The sequence below is a fragment of the Gallinula chloropus genome, assembly GCF_964237585.1.
Source record: "Gallinula chloropus genome assembly, chromosome: 2".
Lineage (NCBI taxonomy): Eukaryota > Metazoa > Chordata > Aves > Gruiformes > Rallidae > Gallinula > Gallinula chloropus.
In genome coordinates, this window is record NC_140086.1 from 124,623,257 (window position 1) to 124,648,534 (window position 25,278).

Consider the following 25,278-nt stretch of genomic DNA (forward strand, 5'->3'; position numbering starts at 1 on the left):
AATGTGGTTCTGTTGCACTCTTAACATAAACAGGTCCCTACTCATGACTAGTTTTCCAAGGTGTTGTAGCACTACATAAACAGATATATACAGTGATTGTAAATGTCCTATGACCTTCACATTGGAATGTTCATCTTTATGTGTGTGCCTGTGTTCTACCACACCAAAACCAAATAATGACAACTTGGGTTAAATTACTTTTTATTAGATTCTTACAAATATGAAATTTCAAAATGGCTGTAACAATAAGTGTACCCTACCAGTTATCACTCATGACTAAATTCTGACCACTTTTATTAAGTTACAGAACACTGATATAAAAATAAAATAAACAAGTAAGATATCATAAAAATATTTTTAACCTGCAGACATGTTTCCTTTTTAAGGCCTAAATACTGCTCGTTTCAAAATAATTTCTACATAAATTTGAACACAGTGCAATTAATCATACGTAATTGCTCTGAGTTTTCTCATTAGTCATGCCAAACACTCTTCTTGTATAGTGCCTAATCTGTCATTGGAAGACCTGAAATGCCATCAGGCAGCTTTCTCTTCAGTGTCACAAATTTAGAAAGACAAAATGAGGAGTCAGCACTTGTGGCTGCGTAGATTTTGCTCTGCCCAAAGATATAAAACCATCTAAATTTTCTGTTTGGTTAATCATTTTAGACTAGCTCGGTTAACCTTTTTCTGTCAAAATGATAGGCATAATTTTATCTAAAACGATTATCGTAATACAGTGCTGAGAAGTACTGAGAAAAACAGTTACTTCAATCTAATTACAAAATTCTCTGCTTGGAATAATCATCTCATATGGCAAAAAGGAATTAATGAGGAAACATGATACATTTTAAGAAATGACCAGTCGTAGGGATCTTTAATCTTTTTTGTCTGCTTGGTTAGTTGATTTTCCTCAAAAAGCTATATTTTTGCTCTATAACCACCAATAGTTACTCAGAGGACCAAATTCAATCATTTTAACTGGTGTTTAGTGGCCTGTTTTTTACTTTGGCAGCATTTCACACCACCACATTTCCACAGATTAAGGGATCCTTTATGTCAGATGAATACAAGGAAGGAGGGATCTGGGTCTCAGTGGGCACTGAGGTTAGGCAGGAACATGCCTGAGGGCTCAGATCTCCAAAGAATCACCCATTTAGTGGTAGGAGAGAATATCTTTAAGGTGTAAAGGCAGTAGACCCAACTCATATAGTTTTACTTTTTTTCTTTTGAAATATCTCCAAGGATGCCAAGAGACTCCACAGCTTTTTCATGCACTCTAAATCCACAAACGTCCAACTGGAGGATGATATTTATGTGCCATACATACATAGGTATGTATGGCACTATACCTATAGCTTGCAGAATTTAGAGCATCCCTAAAGGTTTGGCCTTTGTGCCGGGGCCTGAACAGCAAAGGAGTGAGATGCTCCCTGATGCCCCTTCTCACCGTTCTGTTGAGGCAACATCTGAGAGTCGATGGAGTGAAAATCTGAGAACAGACATGAGGAAATGGCTTATTAAATCATGAAGTCTGAAAACCATGGAATGTGATTAACACCTCCCCCCAGTCTTCAAACAGGTGATAGTCATTGTTACCTTGAGGATTATATTAACAGGTGCCATGTCTTACCATGAAGGGAAGTATGAAATAGTGAAGCACTGTGTTCCACTGAGGAATCGTATAAACAACAAGATTATTAAGTTTGCTGGAGTGAACACAGGGTTCAGACTCCCAAATTCTGGATTCGCTCTCAATTACCAGATGGAAGAGAAGGTTGACTCTCCACTGTGTATTTGTCTTTACCATATACGAGCTAGCTAGCAAAGTTTGGCCAAAGCAAATGAAGGAAATAGGTTGGACCTTGCAAAAACATTTAGCAAGGTTGGAGCATTCAAGGAGCTACACTTGTCCATGAATGTTAATTTTGAGATCAACATGGTTATGTATCATTTATTATCTGGGGCTTAGTGTAGGGACATAATCTATCATTAATTATCTCATTAAGGATCCACTACTAGTAGAGGAACTTTTCAGTGTCCCTGCATATTTTTAGTCACTGTATTAGTGATCATATTAGGTAAAAAAAAAAAAAGTAGAACAGACAGGAGATTCATATTAATCATATTGTAGTAGCAGTTTCTACTATTCTGAAAATTAATTGTTAAAATTTAAATTGAGTAATATTTTCCTTTCTAGATTTCAGTAAAGAAAATATATCAAGCTCCAAATGGAAAAAAAAAAAAAACCAACAATTTGGGGATTTTTAATTTTCTTCTTGAAGGAACCAGATCTAGTTCATTCAATGAAGAATTCTTAGAGGAAATTAAACTAACACAGTTATGCTGGTTGTTTGCTTTTAGCGTAAAGGAAAATCTGAGATAGTAGGGTATTTAAATAGATTACCCACAGGTTATAAAAAGAACAGTTATTCTTGTTTTGAAAGCTACTGTACTAACATGAGATTTATGCTTTTTTTTACAGAGTGAAAAGGAAGATGATTGAAAAAAATGGAAGTAAATGATAAAATCAAACATGATATCTTGCATGTGAGGCTTCCTGACTAGTGTTTTTCTGTTTTGTCTGATATGTGTCTATCCTATCATCTGTGTAGCTGTCTGTAACTCACATCTAATGACAATGATCATGAGTGCATCTGTTCATAAAAGATCAAAATTCTGAGAATTATAAAGTACACAGGTTAAAAGACTAAATCTCTTATGTGAAAGATCCACAAAATTGAGAAATCTCTGCCAACATTCTTTTCTAAAATTAAAATTTCTCATTCAGATGTGGAGGATATATTTGTGGGTTTTGGGGTGTTTGTTTGTTGTATTTTTGCTTAGTAGATTCTTACCCTAGTAAATCTAACAGAGCTCTGAGAAGAAAACACCTTTGTTTTAGCATAAGTAAACCAATATAAACATGACTCATCATGACTGTGACATCATCAGCCATTAGACCCACAGATTTTTCAAGGCAGCTTAAGAACTTTCTCATTGTATTACTAAAAAAATATGAGTTGAAGTCAAAGCCAGTTGCTGAATATTGTAAGTAATAGATGTTATAACACAAAAAAAATTAGTGATGATGCTATAATTTTTGCACTAGAGTGCCCAGAGTTAAAGAAATAGAAGTTTTCTGGCTGAGTAGAGAATGCTGACCATACCGACGGTAATAATGGTTTATTTTAACACAGTAACTATGAGTCTTGAAAAGTTAAGGATTGAATTTATGCAGCGTGAGAGTGTAGAAGCTCTCAAATTGTATTTGAGTATAGAAAGTAAAAATGAAGTTAACATAGGTGCACTGTCTATAGAGTAAGAATAATTGAATAAAAAAAGGGTGCATAAGTGTCTTTTATCATAATGAATGACCACTTCAGCACTCAGTCTTTTAATCAACATGTACAACTACATTGCATTCCGTCCTTCAGCATCTGTTGTGAAAATATACTACAAAGCTGAAAGAGACACCAATGTGTCTTAGTCTCCAGATCTGGAAATAAATCACCCATGCAATCCCTCTTGAACAAAGAACAAAGACAGGTTAGCACTTACCACAGTGACGTTGAAAGCATAAAGAAGATCAAAAGGAAGTGCAGCAATTAAATCAATTATAAACCAGGTAGTCACGTAGTGGATACAAATAGATCTTGCTTCAAATATAACTTGGCCAGACTTGCTGACATATGTTGTTCGGAAATTTAAAATAATATCTGCTTGACAAAGAATGAACAGAATCAGAGACAGCGATTTCCTGATTCCTGGGGATAACACCAGGAATCTACCATAACACTGATTACTTTTCTTATGTATGGAAAAAATCAGATGAAGAATCTAATATGGAAACAAATGAAATATACCACATACATATAGTTCAACCTATTGATGCACAAAGGTATTCTTTGTCAGGAGTAAAAAGTATATTTAAAACATTTAAAACTTCAAAAGGAGCTTGTATTAAAAAAAACCCACAAGCCACATTGCCTATTAAACAGTGCCAAATACTAGTACAGTATTTTTCTTACTGAAAAATAAAGGTATGATTGTTGTGCATGAAACCTATCTTTAAGATAAAAAAAGATAATGACTTTATTTAAAATAATTAATTACTTTATTTTAAATGTGTAATTGAAACTTTCTTTTAGTGATAATTGTTCAGCACAAATGTCATACTCAAGGATAATAATTTGTTTCTCAATGGAAAAGTGCTGAACTCATGTACAAAAAAAAAAGGCTTTTGGGCTATGGCTGAGATCAAAAGAGTGATATGAATTACTTGTTGGCTTGTGTGTTTTATATGTTCCTATCTAACATTCCAGGATAAATGTCTTTGAATTTGAGTTTGAATTTGAGATAGAGTTTTGACATGTCTTGCCAAAACACATTAACATTCAAAGGAAAGCTTGTATCTTGACAAGAGTCTCAATTATTTTCATGTCCTACAAGACAAAGACTATAATCTGTCCTCAAGCTATGCACCCAGTTTCTACCAACATTGGTGAGAACTAGTTGTATAATTTTACAATGTCAGAGAAGAGCACAGCCAACCATCAAAGCTGGAATTTTACAGCAAGATAATTAGCCTGCTACCTTACAAATTCTAATGCCTCATGTTGAAGACCATCTCATAAAAAGGAAAGAAGTGATCCCAAGTGCTATAAAGACATTCAGTGTGATTGACTTTTTCCTCATTAAAAAATAACAACTGCGGGGTGATGGTCTTGGCAGATGAAAGCCAGAGGACATTCTTTAATATCAAACTTATGAGAGGCAACTTTCTAGATGTTAGTCCAGTGTGTAATAGACTTGCCATTTGCATTATTTGTAATCTAGTGGACTATTATTGTTACAGGGAGGCAACTGCATTCCCTGTGCCCTCTGCCTCTATGGCAGCAATGGCTGCACTGACTATCTGCTAGACGATGCACAAAATATACCTTCAGCTGTCTCTTCTACACACTACTCTTGTAAGGAGGTGGCAGCAGCAGCTGGGGGCTGGCTCCACACAATGTACACCGGGGAGAGTGAAGATGTTTGGGAAATGTTTGCTGCCCAAACAGATTTTTCCTACTGCCTCTGAGGAAGGGGGTGTACAAATGCCAAATGAAACACCCACAAGTGAAATCTAGCCTCTTGTCCACCAGCAGAATGAAGGTATAGAAGATGATGCCTGCTTTACAAGTGGGTATAAACACAGAATGTAAGTATTTCATAGTTTCAGTCTATTCAAGGGATGTGTATGCTCTTTGGATGCAGATATATCCTTTCCTCATACCTAGTTTCTTCTGTGCTATGCAAACCTGTTCCAATTCAGCACATTCCTGATAAAAAAGCAAGTTATAAAGTCCTGAAAATTAAATATATGTCAACTTTTATCTCTTTAAAATTAAAACATAATGAATGCTAACAGTACTACTATTGTAACCTGGTTTTAATGCAAATCAAAATAGAACGAAAAAAGTGTGTAGTAGTTGCATTACTAGTAGGAGGAGCGGATTCATCTACTCTTGGTTTTCTATGCAGTTTCTAGGGCCTAAGAACTTTTTTCCTTCTATACACACATGACAAGGAATGCTTAATTTCTGATTTTCCTTTTATCCTACATTTTGCATCCAGTGTGAGAAACATCTGCTAAGACCAGCATGTATGAACAGACTCCCCTTAGACAGTAAAATCGAAGGATAGTTTTTTCAGAATGTGACAGAAAATATTGCTACCATTAGAGCCGCAAAAAGAGTAGCAGGAGAGCTTTGTCCCATTTGCAAGCTTTTGTACAACCTACACACCAAAATGCAAAAAATAAAGACTATTAAAAGATTCCCTTCCCATGATTTATTTGAAAATCATAAAAGTACACTAGAAATGGAATATGTAAACATTCATGTAGCTCTCTTTAGATGAGCTAGATTTTATTAGGCTCTAGTTTTCAGGTATTTCCTCCCTTTCTTGTTTTTTCCCATTTTTCAAGGACTTTTATTTTTTAACTTTTCTCCATATCTTCCTCTTTTTTTTATTGTGGTTTTTGTTTTCTGTGCATTTACTTCTGAATCAAGAAGGCTTTGGAAATGACACTTTTGAACAGTTAGTATAATGACAGCCAATACATAGACTTAAAGTGCAGCATTGTAAAGCAGGGCAAGACAAAAAGTGCCTGACCAGGTTCATCTTAAATGAGTAAATAAATTTGATATAAAACAATCTGACACATTAGAAAAGCTCAAGATGCTGCCTCATTGATAGCGCATGGATTGACACATCCATATTAAAGCAATTTATCATTTCCAGAATTTTATTTCAGAATCTTTTGGTATTAAAATAATATTAAAAATGGAAACTGGACTCTAACTATATCAGAACAGCATTGGATCATGGTATCTGCAGGACTCAAATGTTTAGGGTTAGCATTATCTACATTTGGATCTGGCAGATTCAGTATTTTATAACAGCTTCTTTTCATGCTTTATGAAGATAGATGCTCAAATAGAACAGTCACACAATCCATGCAGAAATTACTATTGAAGTCCTACAACAAATTTTACAGTATTGTTCCGGCAAAAGAGTTTGAAAAATTAAATTACTAGCAACTTTACCCATTTGCACTTCATTTTAAATATTATGTAGTAGCTGGCACTTGAATTACTAACTCTTACACAAGTTTGAGCAGGAGATCTGTTGTGATTACACAAAATCTATGACAGCATTTCCATCTTAAAAACAGCAATATCAAATTTTCTTTTAGCATATTTGTAAAGAAGCTTGCTATGATGTGTGGCTTGGATATCATAATGATGGAAGCTATGAAGAACTGGAACTAAAGACCTCTACATTTCTGGGAAACAAGGCATGGAAATGTTTACGCAAAGTACTGCCAAACATTGGTATAATGTGTTATAAATGTGTCAATTTCCATCTCGTTTAATGCTGCTCATATTTGCATTGAGATACCCATTTTGTGAATTTATATTATGTTAGATGATGCTCTGAACCACAAAAGGATCTGATGAAATTCATAGCTGCTATAAACCAGTCATGTTTCATTATATATGCTTGATTATTTTTTTCCTCTTAACTGAGAAAAGTCCCAGCCAGGTTTCATAGTTTCATCTTCCTAGAGTTTTTCTTAACGTTTTGTAACATCAGCAGAGAAGACTTGTATGACAGATCAGCTTCTATAAATCATTAATTAGACTTTCATTTAATATGTAGGAAGAAAATGCACTCTAAATCAATTTCATTATCCTATGCATATTTTTCACGTGCATATTCTGCACCCTCAAAGAAAGGATCATTCGGTTGTGTATTTCTACAGTTTTATAACAAATAAATGTTAATAGCTCCAGTTTGGTACTTTGTGTGTTATTTTCAAGTACTTCATTGTGGATAGCAGAAATTATCTTTCAGCTATATTTAATCTTGTCTTTCACTTTTATGACTGTTCTACTTTGGCAGTGAAGCACAAGCACAAGCATTGAACTTCAGCTTTTTCGCAAGGACAACTCATGGCTACAAAAAGAAAGGCAGTTACTGAAAAATATCACCGAGGATAATAAACACAGCATCATAGGTGCCTTCAGTTTCAGATACGTACTGGTTGTTCCATATAAAAATAGTAAAAAAATATAAAAAAATCCAGATTAAATTCCTAATTGAATAAATTCCTAAAAAAATAATATCTATCATTGGATTAGACATCATGTTGTAATTTGGAATATATGTGGCAATCTATGTTAATGTAGGAAAGGGAAATTATTCTTTACTAAAAATCTGTTATTGCTTGGATCTGGGAAATGTGGTCTTATAAAAACACTGACACTATGAAAATATGACGTAATCTAAGATGTGCACTTCGAAGAGCAAAAGAAGCTTTTTTTGAAAACTCCAAGTACTTTAGTAACACATATGTTTGGAACAAATTTTAAGCATGAATTTTCCTTCTGGACATTAAGGAAAAGCAATAAGCCTTCCTAGTTAAAAAAAAAAACAACAAAAAAACCCCAACAAAACAACAGAGAAAAACCAAAACAGTTATAAAATTGCAAGATACAAAATAACCTAGAACATGTAAATGAAATGCAGAAAAGATCAATGACTATTAAAATTACAAGTTTGAAAATGAGAACAAAACATAATTAAGTTTAAATGACTAACAAAACTGAACACATATATAGAATATTACATTCCCCTTGTCTCTTACTTTCTAAAAAGTAGAAAATGAAAAGTCTGGTTTTGTAGTGAAGTAGGAAGATTTATCACTCTAGAGGATGCTGCAGGTGGTACAGAAGCTTATCATATAACAAAGGAGGCATTAGACATTTCAAGGAGATTGTCTAAGACAAAGTTCCACCTAATATTCTAAGTGCAACTTACTGAGAGCTACTTTCTGAATCAATCACCAGTATTACCTTCTAATAAAAAAATATCAGAAAATTTGGAAAATCCTAAGGAAATTGAATTTACCATGATAATTTTAATAATTCAGAGGGAAAAAAAAAAAAGCACACCATAAGGGATGATCCAGACAAAAATAGATTTGCTTATCACAAAAATAGCAGATCAGTCCAGCATATATGTTAAATGTGTAAAGACTATATATGTCAAAGCAGAACTAATACCATAAATTCACGGAGGGAGTAAAATCAAGTTTTGCTAAGAAAATCACATTTGATACAGCTATCAAACTAGTTGATTGCTGCAGAATACTTAGATGTGGTCATGTTATTTCATCCTGTATCATCCTCATTTGAAGGTCTGCTTTAACCAGAATATTAGACACATAAAACAAAAGCCAAAACTGGCTTTCTGCACAGTTGCAAAATGTTGTTGCTATGGGTCTGTTTGTAAACAAAACTGTTTCCAGAGGATTCATCTTGGCTGATTGAGTTCACAGTATTATGGTAGTTATGAACAAAGAAGATGGATGATTGCGGCCATTCCAAATCCAAACATAAAATGGGACATATATCGCCATTAATAAGCAAAAGACATCTAAGACCCAAAAAGGAAAATTATATCTGTAGGAGGGTAGATTCTGGGTTGGAAAATAATGACACCAAAAGAGATTTTTAATAGCTAAGAGTGTCAGTTTGGCTTTAGTACAAAGGTGTGGCAAAACAGAGAATATCACCTGTGAATCTAAAATACTTCATGCATTTGCTGAAACAACTGCAACCATACAACTCTAGCACCCACACCTCAAGAAAAATAGAAAGGAAAAGAGTATTACAAAACAATACCTGGACTTCACTTTAAATGATGTTATAAATTCAACTTGCTTAGTTTACTTATCTCCAGAATAGTAACAGAACTGACTTTTACTTGTTTCATCCACTGATAGGCTAATTAGGCAAAATAGGATACACTGGGCAGACATTAGTTAAATTCATTTTGGAAATCAAATATTGCATAGTGAATGAGGTGATGGATTTTCATCATTTGGGTCCATGTTAAACATTCTTACACTGTGCAACACAATGTCATACTGGAGAGATCGAAGTTACATTCAAGCAGACAACACACACACACACATATATATACACACATGGGCTCATGTTACATGTACAAGAGGTGAATGTGTATCTATAGATCTGCTAGGGAGAAGACAGGAAGGCTTGACTATCACAATCATCCTTTGCACATTGAGTTACTCTGGTTTGCCCTTAATTTCAAAGCTTTAGTGGGGGGAAAGATTGATTTGTGTTGCTCCCTACATATTCTTTAGGTAGGATACACCAAGATTGTGTAAAGTAGGATCTTCAAGCCTGTTAGCCCTTATACTCAAGAGACCAGGAAACAGGTTTTTTTCCCCACAATACACTACTGGGGTGCAAGAGAAGAGGCAGACAGACTCAACACAGAGAGAGGATCATGTTGGATCATCTCTTTAAGGTATCAGAAAAGATTTATTTAGGATTCATTTGATCAAATGCCCATTCTAATGACAGATCTGGGTCCGGAGAAGAATTGCTTCACTGAGAGAAGTGTTTTATGCTGTCTTCCACTGTACACGGCTACACAGTCTTCTAAGATTATTTGACATAGACTAGCTAGCCTACACACTGCTAGTAGTGGATCTATGGTATTTCTGAATGTTTGACATCTGCCATTCCCTCCCTTTTAACCATTAGAGATAAGCATCCTAAATTAATGGAATCTTGACAGAAGTTTTAATTTTTGGCACAGTGTTATCCTTCAAAATTATCAAGATTTAGTGCAAAACCTCAGTACAAAGTGACCTGAACACATATCAGAGGCTATCGGTTCCATTGGCTGAGGTCTTGTGGTTTATAATTGGTTCATGCTTTAAGAACTACTGTTTTGAATCAACAAAGCCCTCAGGCTGAACAGAACATACACGTAAGTAAAATCAGAGACATAAAAATTCTGGATTAGATCATGAAGTAGTCTCAGCTGGCCCTGAATATTTAAAGCTACAAAAAAGTGTTCAGAATTTTTCACTAATACAATTAAGATGTGAAATTTGCATGATTCCATATGGCTCATAATGAGCTCCACAGGTGCTTGGTAGAGCTAGTCAGTTATGATCACACTTTCAGATCAGTCCTGTAGCACCAGCATCCAACATAACTATTTTATATAGATTTGCTTGATAAAGGTAAGAAAGAAAAAAGTAAATATATATTTACAGCACTAGCATTTTGAAGCTTCTCATTTGGCTCAGAAACCTCCAGTGTGCACTCATTGAAGTCAGAAAAAAGATTTGCTTACTTATTGCACATTAGCATTTGTGAAACAACTAAAGCTTTAACAGCAAAGGAGATAAACGCTTGCTTTAAATTCCCCTAAGCCATCCAGTACACCAAAGGCTTATCAATGTGCATATGGAATTCAGTGTTCAAGATTGAAGAGATTAGAGGTTTTTCTGCACAGCACCCCTTTCTGTCTTCTTATCAAAACAATTTAGGACAACAGTCCTAGATAACATTTATATATAAAAAACTGAATAGGAAATGTAAGTGCTTCTTTCTGCATTCAACTCATTAGATAAAAATCTAGGGAGAGGTAAGTGCCTGTGATCCATCTTTTATTTCTTGACAGCTTTCTGACCTACCCTTCCGTGTGAACAATTTTTTCACCTGGCCAATGTTATTTACAGTTTAGCTGCTGTACTAAAGCACATTCTGAGAAAGCTGTTGTAAAGGACAAAAAAAACCCTCACAACAACACCACAACCAAAAAGCAAACCCCAAACCCCAGAACTCCTGAGGCAAGAAACTTCCAAGAGCACAACAATGTCTTCAATGAAAATTTAGGAACAATCATAATTCCTGAGAGGTTTTATTTCTTTCCATGTTCTTTTTGAGATTGCTATTAAAAAGTGGAAGATTAACCTTTTATTTTTTTTTGTAAATAAATGTTTTCCTATCATAAAGACTATGAGCAACCAGAAGGGTAAGCAATTTGAGGCAAGAAACTAGTTGAAATGCAAAAAACTACAATATTATTAATATGCTAGAGTTTTTTTGTGAACCTTTTTGTGCACTAGTCTTTACCTACCAATGACACTAATTTAACCGGAAATTCAACACAACTATTAGTATCGTAAATCTTTGGAGATTTCCACTTAACTCTGCAGCATCTTTAGTCCTGATTTTGTGTTCCAAATGCCCTTAGATGAGGTGGGTTTTAAGCATTTTCTACAGATGTTATTATTATCTTTGGACAATTAGTGGATCAAAAGTTTCCTTAAGACATATGTTTATCTTTAAGTATGGTTTAACAATAACCTTTCACCTGTGCAAGCTATATTTGATGTTTTTTTCAGGCTGTAAGACCTACAGTGTCTTTTCCACTTCAGCAGTTCTCATAACACAAAGACAGATGAGCAAAACATTAATAATAAACATCATCACTAGAGAAACAGATTCTTAAATTAACTCGTGATTTTTTTCTATGTAAACTGGAAAAAAATAATTTAAAATAATCTTGCAAGATACACAGAACGTGTCACATGCTAAGGAAAGCAGAATAGGGGATGTAAATACTGTCTCTGACATGAACAACATCATTAAAAAGTTACTTAAAACTAAAACAGGATTAACAGCAGATAATATCAAATTCATTGACTCGCTACATTCTGCACTGGACCATCTAGCATATTGCCTTTACATTAAAATCCTTGATGTACAGAGGAAGGAAAGGGTGAAGCTTCTCTATTTTTTTCGATAGGGAATAAAACTCGGTTCTTATTTCAAGTGTGATTATTCAATTTTAGTTAAAATTAGACATCAAAAAGTCAGACTTTAAGTTAAGTAAAGCTCAGGATAAAGTCTAGATCCAATTTACTTTAAAACAGCCTTTTAGTCATTTATGGAATACTAGATGCCTTTTTTCTACAGATTTTTACTGGTTTTAGGATAGATACACCTGTTTGTTTTTAACAAAGACCCGTGATTTTTAAGCCAGCCCTGACTGGTGGTGTAGACTTTTGCTCCTTCCCCGCTGCTGTGCAGGTGAGCCCGTGGGCTTAACAGAAGCAAGAGCATCAGGCTTCAAAGTAGCAAGTAACTTTACTGCTGTCAAATCCAAAAATGAACTTCATCTGGCAGCACTCAATTGGGAGAACCCAGGATCTCGAACTTCAACAGGTTTGGAACAAGCAATCACACCACCTATGAACCTCTCCCCTCGCATACAAAGAATGGAGCTGTTCTTTCAGTCATTTCAGATCTAATTTCCACCCCCAGGTTGTGCAGAATGACTTCAGAAAAAATCAACAGCAAATCAATGACCAATCACCCTCAGAAAGACATCTCTGTTTAGTCCCTCTAAACAAATCTCTTACCACTCCCCTCACCTTCTCTTTTACACTCCTACTGCTTTCATCTCACATCCTCCAGCACTGTTGTAATGTTGTATCTGAACATGGGCTGCTGCATCTCACACCTTCTGACCACAGGCACCTGTTACTGCAGTTCCTTTCTGCTTTTCCAGTGCTGCTCCTCGAGACTAATAGCTTTCCCTACCAACTCCATGCAAGGTAAATCAGAAACCCTGTTAGGCACTAGAGTCCCTAAGATGCACCCAGAGAATGTAAACCGTGGCTGATAAAAGTATTTGGTACAATCAGCCTCTAATCTCAACTGCTTTATCATCTGTTGGCTATCATTTCCACTACTGGTAAGAAACAGTAAAAAAAAAAATATTGGGAGAAATGAGGTATCTCTAAAACTCCTAAAAATTTACACTGAAAGATTAAAGAAAATGAATTTAAAAAAAACCCTAAACAACCCAGTTACTACAGCTGTGAAAGTGTCTACATCAAAGGATCCATCTACATGCAGTTATGGCTCCTAATTTGTTTATATATTTTGCTCAAATTAAAATCTTACACAGTATCCACAGCAGTAAACATCAGAAGGCTAGGATCAACATTATCCTAATGTCTTCCAAGTTCACAATTACCATGGCTACATGCTTTTCGGGTATTTTCATTCAAAATTTCTACAGTAAATACTGTGATCTAATGAAAAAGCTCTAATTTATCCCTTTCCTTATTTGAATCATCCAATAGGGATCCATTTGGTGACACTTTTCACAAGGTTCCAGCATGAAAATCCTTCCTAGCTGTGCTCAGTTTCTGTGAAAAGACAACTTCTTTCATAGTTGGGAATAAATGAGCAGGGAACTCTGAGCAAGTCTGTAGGGTTTTGGAATTGTTCGGTGACCTCTCTCGAATTAAAACTCTGTAGGATGCATCACAACCATGCCACCCCCTTGTAGATTTGTCATTCTCACATTCAAAGGCAGACACATCCACTTAGCAAATGGTAGAAAAATAGCAATTTAGACTGGTGATCAACAAAGGGGTAAAAAGATTATATTAAAAAAAAAGGTTCTAATTAGTGCATAATGCAGGTTGCAATCCTAAACAATATAAAATGAGCAAAGAACATTAACTGATAGTCCTCAAATTGTTCTACTAACTCTGAAGGTATTTTCCAGAATAATATCCCTTTTCCAAATTTGAAAGCACAGTATGTGTTTTCTATAGTCTTAATTTATAACCCCCGAAAAAAAACCCCACCAAAACAACCCAAAGAACAAAAACAATTTAAAAAAAGGAGATAAACCAGAAGTAAAAATTTATCTGGCAGGCAACTAAACTTCTTTACTCACAAAAAGGATTATTTTACCTGAAGCAGTTGATTTTTCTGAGCCAACACTTTCTATTTTTTTTCTTCTCTTCAGGCTTGATTTTTTTTTTAAAAAAATAAATCCTGCTGGATTAGACATGATCAAGTTACAGCAGAACCACAATTTACGATTAGTCAGATGATTCAGTAACTGCCCATGGTTCACTTTTAAACTGCAGCAAATGCTAAGTAATATAACTCAATTTATCTCTCTTTTTACTGCAAACTAAATGAAGTTGAAAAATCCTGCACCTTTAGGGCAAGTGGTATACACATAAGCAGTAACCTAGGGATTGGCTGATGGATGACTTCTTATTAGACTACAGTAATTCAATCCTGTGCTTGAGACCTAGATGATTTAGGTATATTAACCTCACTGATTTGCAGAACAGACGGTTTCATACACCACCTCCCTCTCCTAGGTATTATGACTGGCTCTTCTCTGTTTCTTTTCTTTTCTGTTTTATTCTTATTTTACATTGACTGTCTTTAGCTAGCAATACATGAGCCAAAGTCCAAGCTCTTTTATTTATCTGATTATTTCAGCTAATGTTATTTAATTGCATATGGATAATGGTATTAGAATCTGACCAGAGAGCTTTTAGGATAGATTCCATAAAATATTAGAAAAAAAATTATCTGTCCCTATTTAAACTTTTTTTCCCCTTCTATTCTACTGCTCCTGTAGACGTAGATGCTCCTAGTAAATCTCCTGGGCACAATTTATTCAAATAGAAGTGTGATTTTTCAACTCAGCAGCTCCCCTCAAAATGTCTGTTACCACAATTAGTTGGATGATATTCTTTTAGATGCTTACATGGTAAGGTGAGGGAGATGGTTCTAAATCGGAATAAAAAAAAAATTAAATTTAATATTTTAAAATAAAAAAATATTTTATACCTGTATCTTAGGAATCTGAGCTACTAAGAAGTCAAATAAAGTTTGCAAGAAAATAAAGCACCAGGTTTAAGTACTAAAATCCTTAAAAGCAGATAGTTTATATACTAAATAGATAGTATATAATGAAATATGTAATATAGAAATAATATATAACAAAATAATAAATCTTTACAAGAGTCTGTTTCAGCTGCTGAAGGAGAAGAAAAAAAAAAAGATGTAAAAAATGATTAACAGATTTTAAGTAACACCAATAAAAAGTACAGAAAGTATGACATGAAAATCTAGACCTGTTTCGGAAAGAAAGAACTCTTTTGTAGGCAGGATTAAGGAAAATTACAGTTTTAGATGTATTAGGAAAGAAATGCAAATCTGCATCTTCAGTCCCATTATGACAGAAGCTATCAATAATCTTGTAGAAAAAGATGTGTTCAATGAATACTTCTTACCAAATTTTGAAATGGAGCAGTAAAATATGGTTATATTATCTGATAAAAAATTACAGTCCAGTGTATCCTAAGAATCACTGGGTAGTGATGTTTTAAACCAGTGGTATTGAAGACTTAACAAGACATCACTTTTGCAGCTGGATGAAAAGAATGCAAAAAAAGAAATATGTCATTTATAAGTCATAGAGGAGGGGAGTTGTGGATCCTCCCTCCTCTGTGGTCTCTGAACAAGAGCTGACGTCCTTCAGGAATACATTCTTTAACCAAACACAGTATATTGTAAGTAATTTTAATACCTGGATTAAATATACATTTAAAATTTAAAATCTGGCTATAAAGTATACCCCCTCCTTCATATTTTTTTTTAGGTGCACCCCCCTGTAATGTTTTCTTCTGGACATTAACACTCCAGAATATCATGGAAACCACCCCCTTTGGTTTTTGCAGACAGTTGAAGAGGTTGGGAACCTCATTCAGAGACAACGTTGCACTTGTATTGAAAGCAGGGCTTCTTTAGATGTCTTGTGGCTTTAGTTGGATAACTAGCAATCAAATGAATAAGAGAAATTTAGTTGAAAGCTGCAAATTCTTAAAATCCGCAGCACAAGCATATCTCATTCATACAATATGATAGACCTCTGAAAAAAAATCTTCTGCAAATGTGGAAAGAATTGGCTTTGTTCTTTTAAAAATCCCCAGTGGATACACTAAGCTGTTTTACCAGTCATGTTTCTCCAATGAAAAGAATTTATTTATGATTGGACAGTACAATGCTTGTCACTGTACAGCCTGTGATGAGTGGACCAGTCCCTCTTCTAAGGCAGTGCTATGACATACGTTCTCAGCCTTGCTCCATTACAGTTTGACAAATCGACAACAGTTTCAGCAGTATTCCTGGAGCAAGACCTATTCACAGGTATGACAGATCATAGCAGAGCTGATTCACAAAAACCATCTGTAACTGACAGACTGATTTGCTCTTCCTGACCATTTTTTCATACAGTGGAAGTTAATGGAATATTGAAGTCATACATGAGTGGAAATACTCTTTTACTTGGGTAAATTATCCATTAATATAAACCACCTGAAATCTGAAGGTGTCAGTGGTTGAAATGGCTATTGTGGAAACAAAAGTCACTCCCTCCAGGAGTGTAATATGGTCAGCGTTGGTGCACTGGCATTGTATGCTTTACCAAACTCTATTCTTAGACTGCTGTACCCATCATTGTGCGCATGCTGGAACACATAGAATGACCAGCACAGTCATATAAAAACAGGGGGTTTAATTGCAACTCTCTACGGTGCTGAGAGCCTGAGATTAAAATCCCAGTACCATGAAACTGAACAAAAGACTACAAATGTAAAAAATAAAAAAGACACATTATTTTTACCGCTTCCTTGATTTACAGCCTTTTGGCTTCACCTTTTAAAATTGCTTTCCTTTACTATGAGGGTGTTGAACCAGGATTAGCTAGATTCAGTTCTACAGTAACTGATATGCCAGTAAAGCATCACATACTGTGACCTTTACAGTAATATACTAAACACTGGAAAGGTTTTCTTTTTCATAAACTATGGTCTACTTTTTTTAAAAATAGACTCAATTCATGAATATACTGAGAACCTAAGTTTTATTATACTGACTTCTCTACAAAGGAAGATACAGATTTTGGAGTCTTGAAAGAAAGGCAAAGAAAAGTATTTCTGAAAAATGAACTGCTAGCTCTGCTTTTAACAGAAGCCAGTATTTGTGACTGCCTAACTGTGAAAGTTTCTACAAGGGTAATTTTCTTAGTAAACCCTGCAGAAATGCAGAGTAAAGAAGCATTTCCAAAGAGTGAAGAAACATCAATCGTACGACTTTTCACTACTTTCAATGCATCTGAAGCAAGACAGACATACTGTGTATAACAGGGTAGTTTTAACTTTTCATACCTTTTGAAAGGGAACATAGCAGAGTGAAAATTACTTACAAGACAACTACTGCAGCATTTCCCAATGTGTGGAATGACTACAGGTGAAACAAATGATTTGTCACAGTGCTTATTTTTTTTTACAGTACCATCACAGTTTAGATGAAAAAAAAGTGAAAGCTTAGTTTTCAAGTGATCTTAGTACTCGTAAATGCTCAGAAGCCTTTCACTCCAATGTTACAAGTCTCATTGTGAAATAGGGAGTAGGAAAGAAAAATAATCTGTCCAAAGAGATTCATTTAGGATAGCTGAGAATTGGAACAGTGATTATATTTGCAAGAAGCACAGATGCAGAATATCTTGACCCAGCTATAAGCTGCCTACAGAGCTCTCCCCAGAATAGTAAGGAATTACATATGGTAAATGCTGCGTATTTCAGCTTGTGCTCATGAGGCTCACAACATCTTACACGTGTTCTTTAAAAGGCTTTTATCCTTCATAATCCACTTGCTTTGTTTTACGTATTTCATCACAAAACCAGATTTTAGAATCGAGCCTGTTAAGTACTTCTTTAAGCAGTTCTTTTCTGGATTTTACCTTTAACTTTGATGATCCGTGACCAATACATAAAGATCCATTCTTATAAGAAGTTCAGCAGTATTTAAGTTATTTTGGCCTCAGGAAAATCAGAAACACTCAGATAAGCAGTTTTCTTGTCTTAACTGCAAGGTATCTATCTCCCAACTTCAGGAGTAATAAGCAATATTTTGGGGCACTGATTTCTTAAAACTTCAGTTAGATCTACATCCATGCATTTTTTTCATCGTCTTCTTAGATGTGAGGTCCTCCAGGCACAGATATTGTTTTATGTGACCTTCTGTGCACGTGAAAAGATATGAAATTATAATTGTTACAATAATGAAAAAGAACATGAATGAAAAATGTAAATTAACTTTCTAATTTAAATCAAACTAATAAATTCTATAGCATTTAATACTATTAAATCTGATTCCAACAAATAATGTTCAATTTTTGCAATATATCAGTTTTGTTTATGTCCTGGCCAGAACCAGGACAGTTTATTTTCGTAATGTCTTGGTTTGTGACAGTCTTGGTTGCAGTGATCACAATTTGTTGAGTCTGGGATCCTGCTGATCACACTGAAGGTTGCTATTAAGAAAAAAGATATATTTTAGAAGAGCAAACTTCAGCTTTCTCAGAGCTCAGTTGGGACAGATGCCATGGGAAGCTTCAATGAAGGATAATGAAACTAGTGAGTGCTGGGAGATTTTCAAGAACCCTCTTCTGGAAACACAACAGCAGGTCATGACCTTTAAAATTAAGGGAAGTAGGCTGAGCAAGAGACTACTGTGGCTTAACTGCAAGGTTCTGAATCTCCTCAAAACCAACAGGGACATGTACCAGCCATGGAAAAGCAGCTGAACACCTCCTGAGAACTCCAAGGACATTGTGAGGGTACGCAGACATGTGATTAGAAAAGCAAAAGCTCAGCTTAAATTGAAATTGGCCAGAGATGTCAAAAAACTATTTGAAAGGATTTTTCAGGTGCGTAAACAACAAGCAGAAGGATAATATTGGGCCACTGTTAAGCAGGAGAGGTGAGTTAGTCCCCAACAATGCTGAAGAGGCTGAGATTTTTAACACTTTCCTCGCTATTGGGCCTCAGGCCTTGGGAACAAAAATCCAGGCTAATGTAAACTGTCAGTGAAGGACGAGTTGGTATGCCAACTACAACAGGAGCTTGATCCTGACAAATCAATAGACCCTAACAATAACCACCTGGTATTTAGGGAACTGGCTGACATTAATGTGTGAGGCTGCTTCCCCTTGAAGCCATAGAGATATGGGGGTGTCCCAGAAGACTGGAAGAAGTCTTATGTCATCCCCAATCTACAAGAAAGGTTTAAAGGAGGTTCCAGGAAATTCAAATCTTACTTCAGTCCCTGGGACAGTTATTGAACGAGTCAAATGAAGTACGTGACTGGGAAAAGCTATCATGGATTCACCAGTTCTTCTTTACAAACCCAATTGCCTTCTATGATAAAGTAACCTGCTCAGTTGAAGTGGGTTGAACAGTGGTCATTGCCTACCTGGAGTTCTCCCAGGCTTTTGATACAGTTCCCCACAGTCTTGTCCAAGAGAAACTGATACCTTATGGTCTTGACAAATCCTCTATGTAGCAGTAGGAAAGTGCCTGACCACCAGGAGAGTGGTGGTAAGTAGTTCTTTTTCATACTGGTGACCTGTGACAAGTGCGGTCTCCCAGGGATTGATTCTGGGCTGTTTAATAGCTTCATAAGTGATCTGGGTGATGGGATCAAGTGGACCCTGACTAATTTTGTGTATTACATCAAACTGAGTAGGGAACTAGACACTTCAGCAAGGAGAATCATCCTGTAGGAAGACAGAAGAGTGGGCTAACAAGAACCTTATGAAGTTCACCAAGGACAAGTGTAAGGTCTTACACCTGGAAAAACATAATCCAGGGGTGCAACATAGACTGGAATCTACCTGGCTGGAAAGCAGCACAATGGAGAAGGACCTGGGCATCCTGGTGGACAAGAAGTGCAGCATGAGTGAACAGTGTGTTGCAGTGGCAAAGAAAGCCAGCAAGATGCTGAGTTGCATCAACATGGACAACATCAGCAGATATAAGAAGCCATTTTCCCACTCCATGCTGGTCAGGACACACCTGGAATACTCTTTTGGTCCTGATTATAAAAAAAAGATGTGGACAAGCATGAGAAGGTCCAGAGGAAGGCCACAAGGATGACCAAAGCACTGGGAAGCCTGCCAGATGAGGAAAGGCTGAGGGAATTGGGTTTGTTCAGCTTTGAGGAAAGAAGGCTCATCACCATGTTCCAGTACTTAAAGGATGGCTATAAAGAAGATGGATACTCCCTTTTTACAAGGAGTCACATGGAAAAGACGAAGCATAATGAGTGTGAGTTACTCCTGGGAGATTCTGATTGGACATAAGGGGAAAGTTTTTCACAATTACAACAATTGACCATTGGAATAACCTCCCCAAGGAAGTGGTGGATTCCCTAACATTGGATGCTTTTAAAATTTGGCTGGTCAGGGTGCTGGACCATCTCGTCAAGATGGTGCTTTTGTCTAGGTGGAGTTTTGTCAAGAAATGTTGGATCAAATGATCCTTCAGGTCCCTTCCAACCTGGTATTCTGTCATTATGATGTATTATTTTCGATACAATAATACGCACACTTGAATGACTGTGTAAGTCATGAATGAGTTTGTACCATATTTTTCAATCCCTACTTATTGAAGATCTGACACTTAAGGGCTTCATATGATTTAAGACAGTTTTGGAAAGATTTTGAGTCATATTCATTTGTGATAGACACTAATGGGCTAACAAGTCTCTTTGTGGTACAAGGCAACACAAATTACAGTTTTAGGGCTTCTAAGCATGCTGCTATTAAAACCTGAAATTGCTGATATAACAGTTTTTAAAATAATATTTAACAAAAGAGAGGGATACATGTACAAAGAAGTGATCTTAGTAACCATGATTTTTTTTTCTTGAAAGTGAAAGGCATAGAAAAAGTCTTCAAATGAACATGCACATGGGAAGACTGGAGGGAAGGGATGGGTATGATGTAATTTTTTTTTCTGCAGGTAGGCAGAGTATATTATGGAAAATAGTCTAAAATTATCATTGCCAGTACGTTTATAAATGGTATAATTTTATAGCTATAATTAATATCCAAGTTCTCTCTTTTAGACTAGAAACCATGATCCACAAATAAATCCCTGAAAGTTAAAGGTCACATTATTATTATCTTCTCTCTATAGTTTTTTCTAACTACCTTAGGAGACAAATACTCAGACATCTTTGACCTTATCCAGCAAATAATGCAATAAAATTGTCCTAAAAGCCTATACATGTTTTCCCTAGATCATCACATTGATCTCAGCTCCTATTGAAGACAACCTATTCAAATAGTCCTGTGAGTATGTCTGAGCATCTAGCAATAAAGTATCGATAAATTTTTTGGTAACATTACTTTCTTCAATTAAGGAATTCAATGTTTTAAAAATTAAAAAAAAAAAAATAAATCTGAAAACAAGAAAGAAACAGTTACAGAAAGAAAAGCAGTATGCTCAAAAGTTATGGAAGAGTAAAAGTTATGCAATCAGGAGGTTATCACTAACAAATGGAATGAACTGGGCTTCCAGCTTTTATCTCCAAAAGATGGAAAACTTTACAAATATTATTGAAAAGTAGACAAGATTCAATATGCTTCTTAGAAATATTAAAACTTTAGCCACCCAGACATATCTACCTACAAATGAAGGGCACAGCTACTGCCTTTAAAAATGAATGAGCATGAACTTCAAAATAAATCGTGCAATAAAGCAAGTAATCTTACTCACCAGATGGAATGCTTTCTAAGGTAATTGTTATATCTTTGATTAAATGCACTAAATATGGAAGTATTTTCTTCACCTGTTTATGATTTTTAAGATACAGAGAACAGTTAAAAAAATCTAAAACTAAACTAGTTTTAAATTGTCATTGGACAGAGGAAGTAAAAGTTTTATTTACAGGAGAATGTCAGGGAAAGTTTGCACACACTACAGAGGAAAAAGATCTGAAAGCACACTCAAACATCATATAACACAAGTTTTTCAAAGCACTAGGATATATAAAGCAAAAAATAATTTAAACTTAATTTGAGATGTATTATGTTCCCTCTCCTAACTTTTCCCCAAAGACATCACAAAATGGGTTGTTATTGTTATTGTTTATCTTCTGTTAATATTTTAGAGAACTTTAAAGGCTAAAGCAGTTAAACCTCTAGCTAGATGTGCTCTTTTCTTATAATTAATTTAATTCAGATCAACACTCCTACTTAAAAGTGCCTGAATCAGAAGACATTCATATGTATTCTTGTCATGCTTAAGTATATGCTGAATAACAAATTGGATAAGCATGAAAGATTTGGTTTTTAGCCACTAGATTCATTCAAACTATTCTGCTTAAAGGAAACCCTCAGCCTCTACCCTATTATTTCCCTTGAAATGATGAGCAGACGTCACTCCCTTCTATTGTCATGTCTGCACTCCCTTTGATAACACAGCCAAAAAGGAAGACCTTGTCAAGTCTAAATAAGAGTTTGTGCAAGTTATGCACATAAAAGGAGTATTTTTCTGTATTCTGAGAAATCTGAATAAAATGAAAGCAAGTAGTCTTTTTCGTCAATCAGTGATCACTGTGTTGTAATATTTCAATCTGTGATTACAGAACTGTAGTACAGCTGAAGGGCCCATCACAGGCAGGTATCCTTATTGACATCCTGAGGCCACAGCATCATAAAAAGAATTTTACTCAACAGTTCTCATTGACTTTTCTTAAAGCACATAGGTCATCCATCAAAGATGTGCTTCTCAGAGCCACAGCACAACAATGCCCTGAACCTTATGTTTCAATTTATGTATGCTGTCAACCTTACACATGTTCTGAGGAATATTCATTCAATATTTTAACGGTCAAGGGACCACTGAGAGGTGACTATAAACACACTATTTTCCTTAAATTCACTGCAGAGATTTAAATACAGTATGAGAAGGTCCTGAAAATACTCCATAAACCTTTCACCAGAGCCACAAATTTAAAAACAGATAACAACTTTAGAAATAATTATTTTTTGGGGAGATGGGGCCAAGTACTCCCTAGTACTTTTCTAGTATTTTATACGCTTTTCTTTGAATATATTTAGGTACAACAAAGGTTTGATTTCCTGACTGATAAACCTTAAAGTCTAAGCAGAAAATGTGAATTAAAAATTCCAGAAAATCTTCTTCCTTTTATTTTTCTTATCCAGCTATTATATTGATCATAGAGACACCGCTGCTTATGATATAAGCCCAAATAGCTTAACTTTGAGTCAATTGTTTTTATAAAGATGCCCAGGTAGATCAAGTAGAATTATTTCATTTTGTCTTCTTTAATATTGAATATGTAGTCATTTATGACTGGCTAGAATCGCAGCCTTGTTTTTTTTTACAAGTCATAAGATGATCATCTGTGATCTGCATTGCAGAGGGTAGGTTTCTTACTGCAGTTCTTGAGTATCATTCCATTAGCACAAAAGACTCCATCAAGATCTAACAGTGAGCATAAAAGGGGAAAATTAGACCGTAAATCTACTATCAAAACAAAGTCCAAAGGAAGAAATACAAATATTAATCCATTTTGACATCTGATTCTTCTGTCACTTACTAGTCTTACTGTTTACAATAAAGCTGTTAGAGAAATGGAATAATCTTTTCAAAATTTTTGTAAGAAAAAAATCTGTTAAAGACATTATGAGTTGTTTCTTAGTGTTTAAGAAGTTTTAGTCTTCTTTATTTCTCCTAGAGAAGCTCATAACATTGGTGTTTGCGAATTAAACTACATATTTTCAGGGAAAAAATAGAGAAAAGTAAAGCAGAAAATAAGTTTAAAATCTGAGGAACATTTTATTGCTTCATTCATTTTCTTTCTCTCTTAGAACCTAAGCCTTTTCACAATTGAGAAAGACATTGACTTTGCTTATTTCTTTAAAATAACAGTTTCTCCAACTGCATATTACCAACAGAGCTGAGCTATAGTTTGTCAGTGCGAGAGTACTGAGTGGTGTTATAACAATAAAAATTTGGGGAAAAAACCCTAGCCAGGGTTTCTTTTCAATATTCAAAAAGAAATTAATAAGTTAATGCAAAAATGAAATTCCTTTGCTGCAAGACCACTATTAGTCTTCTTTTTCATTATTTAAGTATAAGATTACAAGGATCAATGAAAAAAAGTTTAGGGAACAGACCAAGCAATGACAAGCTGCAACCTGTTAAATTCTATCCCAGTTGCCAGCATAGCATACAAATATTGTATATTTTCATTACTTCAGTATAAGTTTTAATATTCTTTAAAAATTATTTTTAAAACCCTAGTGATTTTTCTACTTGTGGCCCATGGGTCTTCTATGTGTCTGTGAAAGGTAATTAAAAAAAGTACATTATGAACAACACTGTAGTAATTCCAGGCCACACCCCTACACAGGCAAGGTTTTATGTATCCACAGGGTAAAGCAATGGTTTTCAACCTTTCTTTATGTAAAAGGTACCTTTTGACTAACAGCAGGACTAAAATTTAAAAAAAAGAAAAAAAAGTTGATCTAAAGTTCAGCTAAAATCTCAAACTGTACAGCTAAAATTGATTTTCTTTAAAATCATGAAAGTGATGATTATTTTCTCTCCTACATTATACATTCTGCAAAAAAAACCTTAAATGTCAAAGAAGAGACCCCAAACATATCTTACCGATGATAAAAAGAATTTCCACTGCAATGTCACTGACAGTTGTGCTTCGTGTTGTAGATAGCTCATCATGGCCAATAAAGCAAACATTGTAAGGTACAGTCACGGCAACATAAAACGTTGCCAGTAAAATAAGCCAGTCCCAGCCAGCTTTAAAAGTGCTAAAATGCAACAATATGAATTTGGATTTTTTTGCATCTGAAACTTTGTATTCCGGAAATGCTGGTTTATCTACAAAAACATTCTGAAAAAGAGAGAAAAAAATGGAATTAGACAAAACAGTAATTTGATCATAGAGACACATTTCTTGCAATGTAGCCATTTATTTTTTTAAAAAGCATAAATAAATATGACAGACTCATATGCGAGCAACAACTAGTGCTATTTTTTCCTCACACTTACTTAAACAGATGGTTCTGCTGATGGAATAACTGTTGTGAATGTTGGGGCAGGAAGAGGATTAATAAAGAACAGATTAAATAGAATGAGGATGGGACTGAATCAGGCAAACTCTCTCT

The 25,278-nt window shown here is 35.1% G+C and overlaps 1 protein-coding gene across 1 annotated transcript in view; it reads right to left on the reverse strand.

Moving 5' to 3' along the window:
* KCNH8 (potassium voltage-gated channel subfamily H member 8) overlaps window positions 1-25,278 on the reverse strand; it is a gene marked incomplete at both ends in the record, with an annotated part of 185,729 nt that overhangs the window by 72,339 nt on the left and 88,112 nt on the right. Inside the window, 2 exons of the mRNA XM_084280066.1 lie at window positions 3,562-3,719; window positions 24,764-25,004. Coding sequence (XP_084136192.1) covers window positions 3,562-3,719; window positions 24,764-25,004 — 399 coding nt within the window. The remainder of the gene's footprint in view (window positions 1-3,561; window positions 3,720-24,763; window positions 25,005-25,278) is intronic.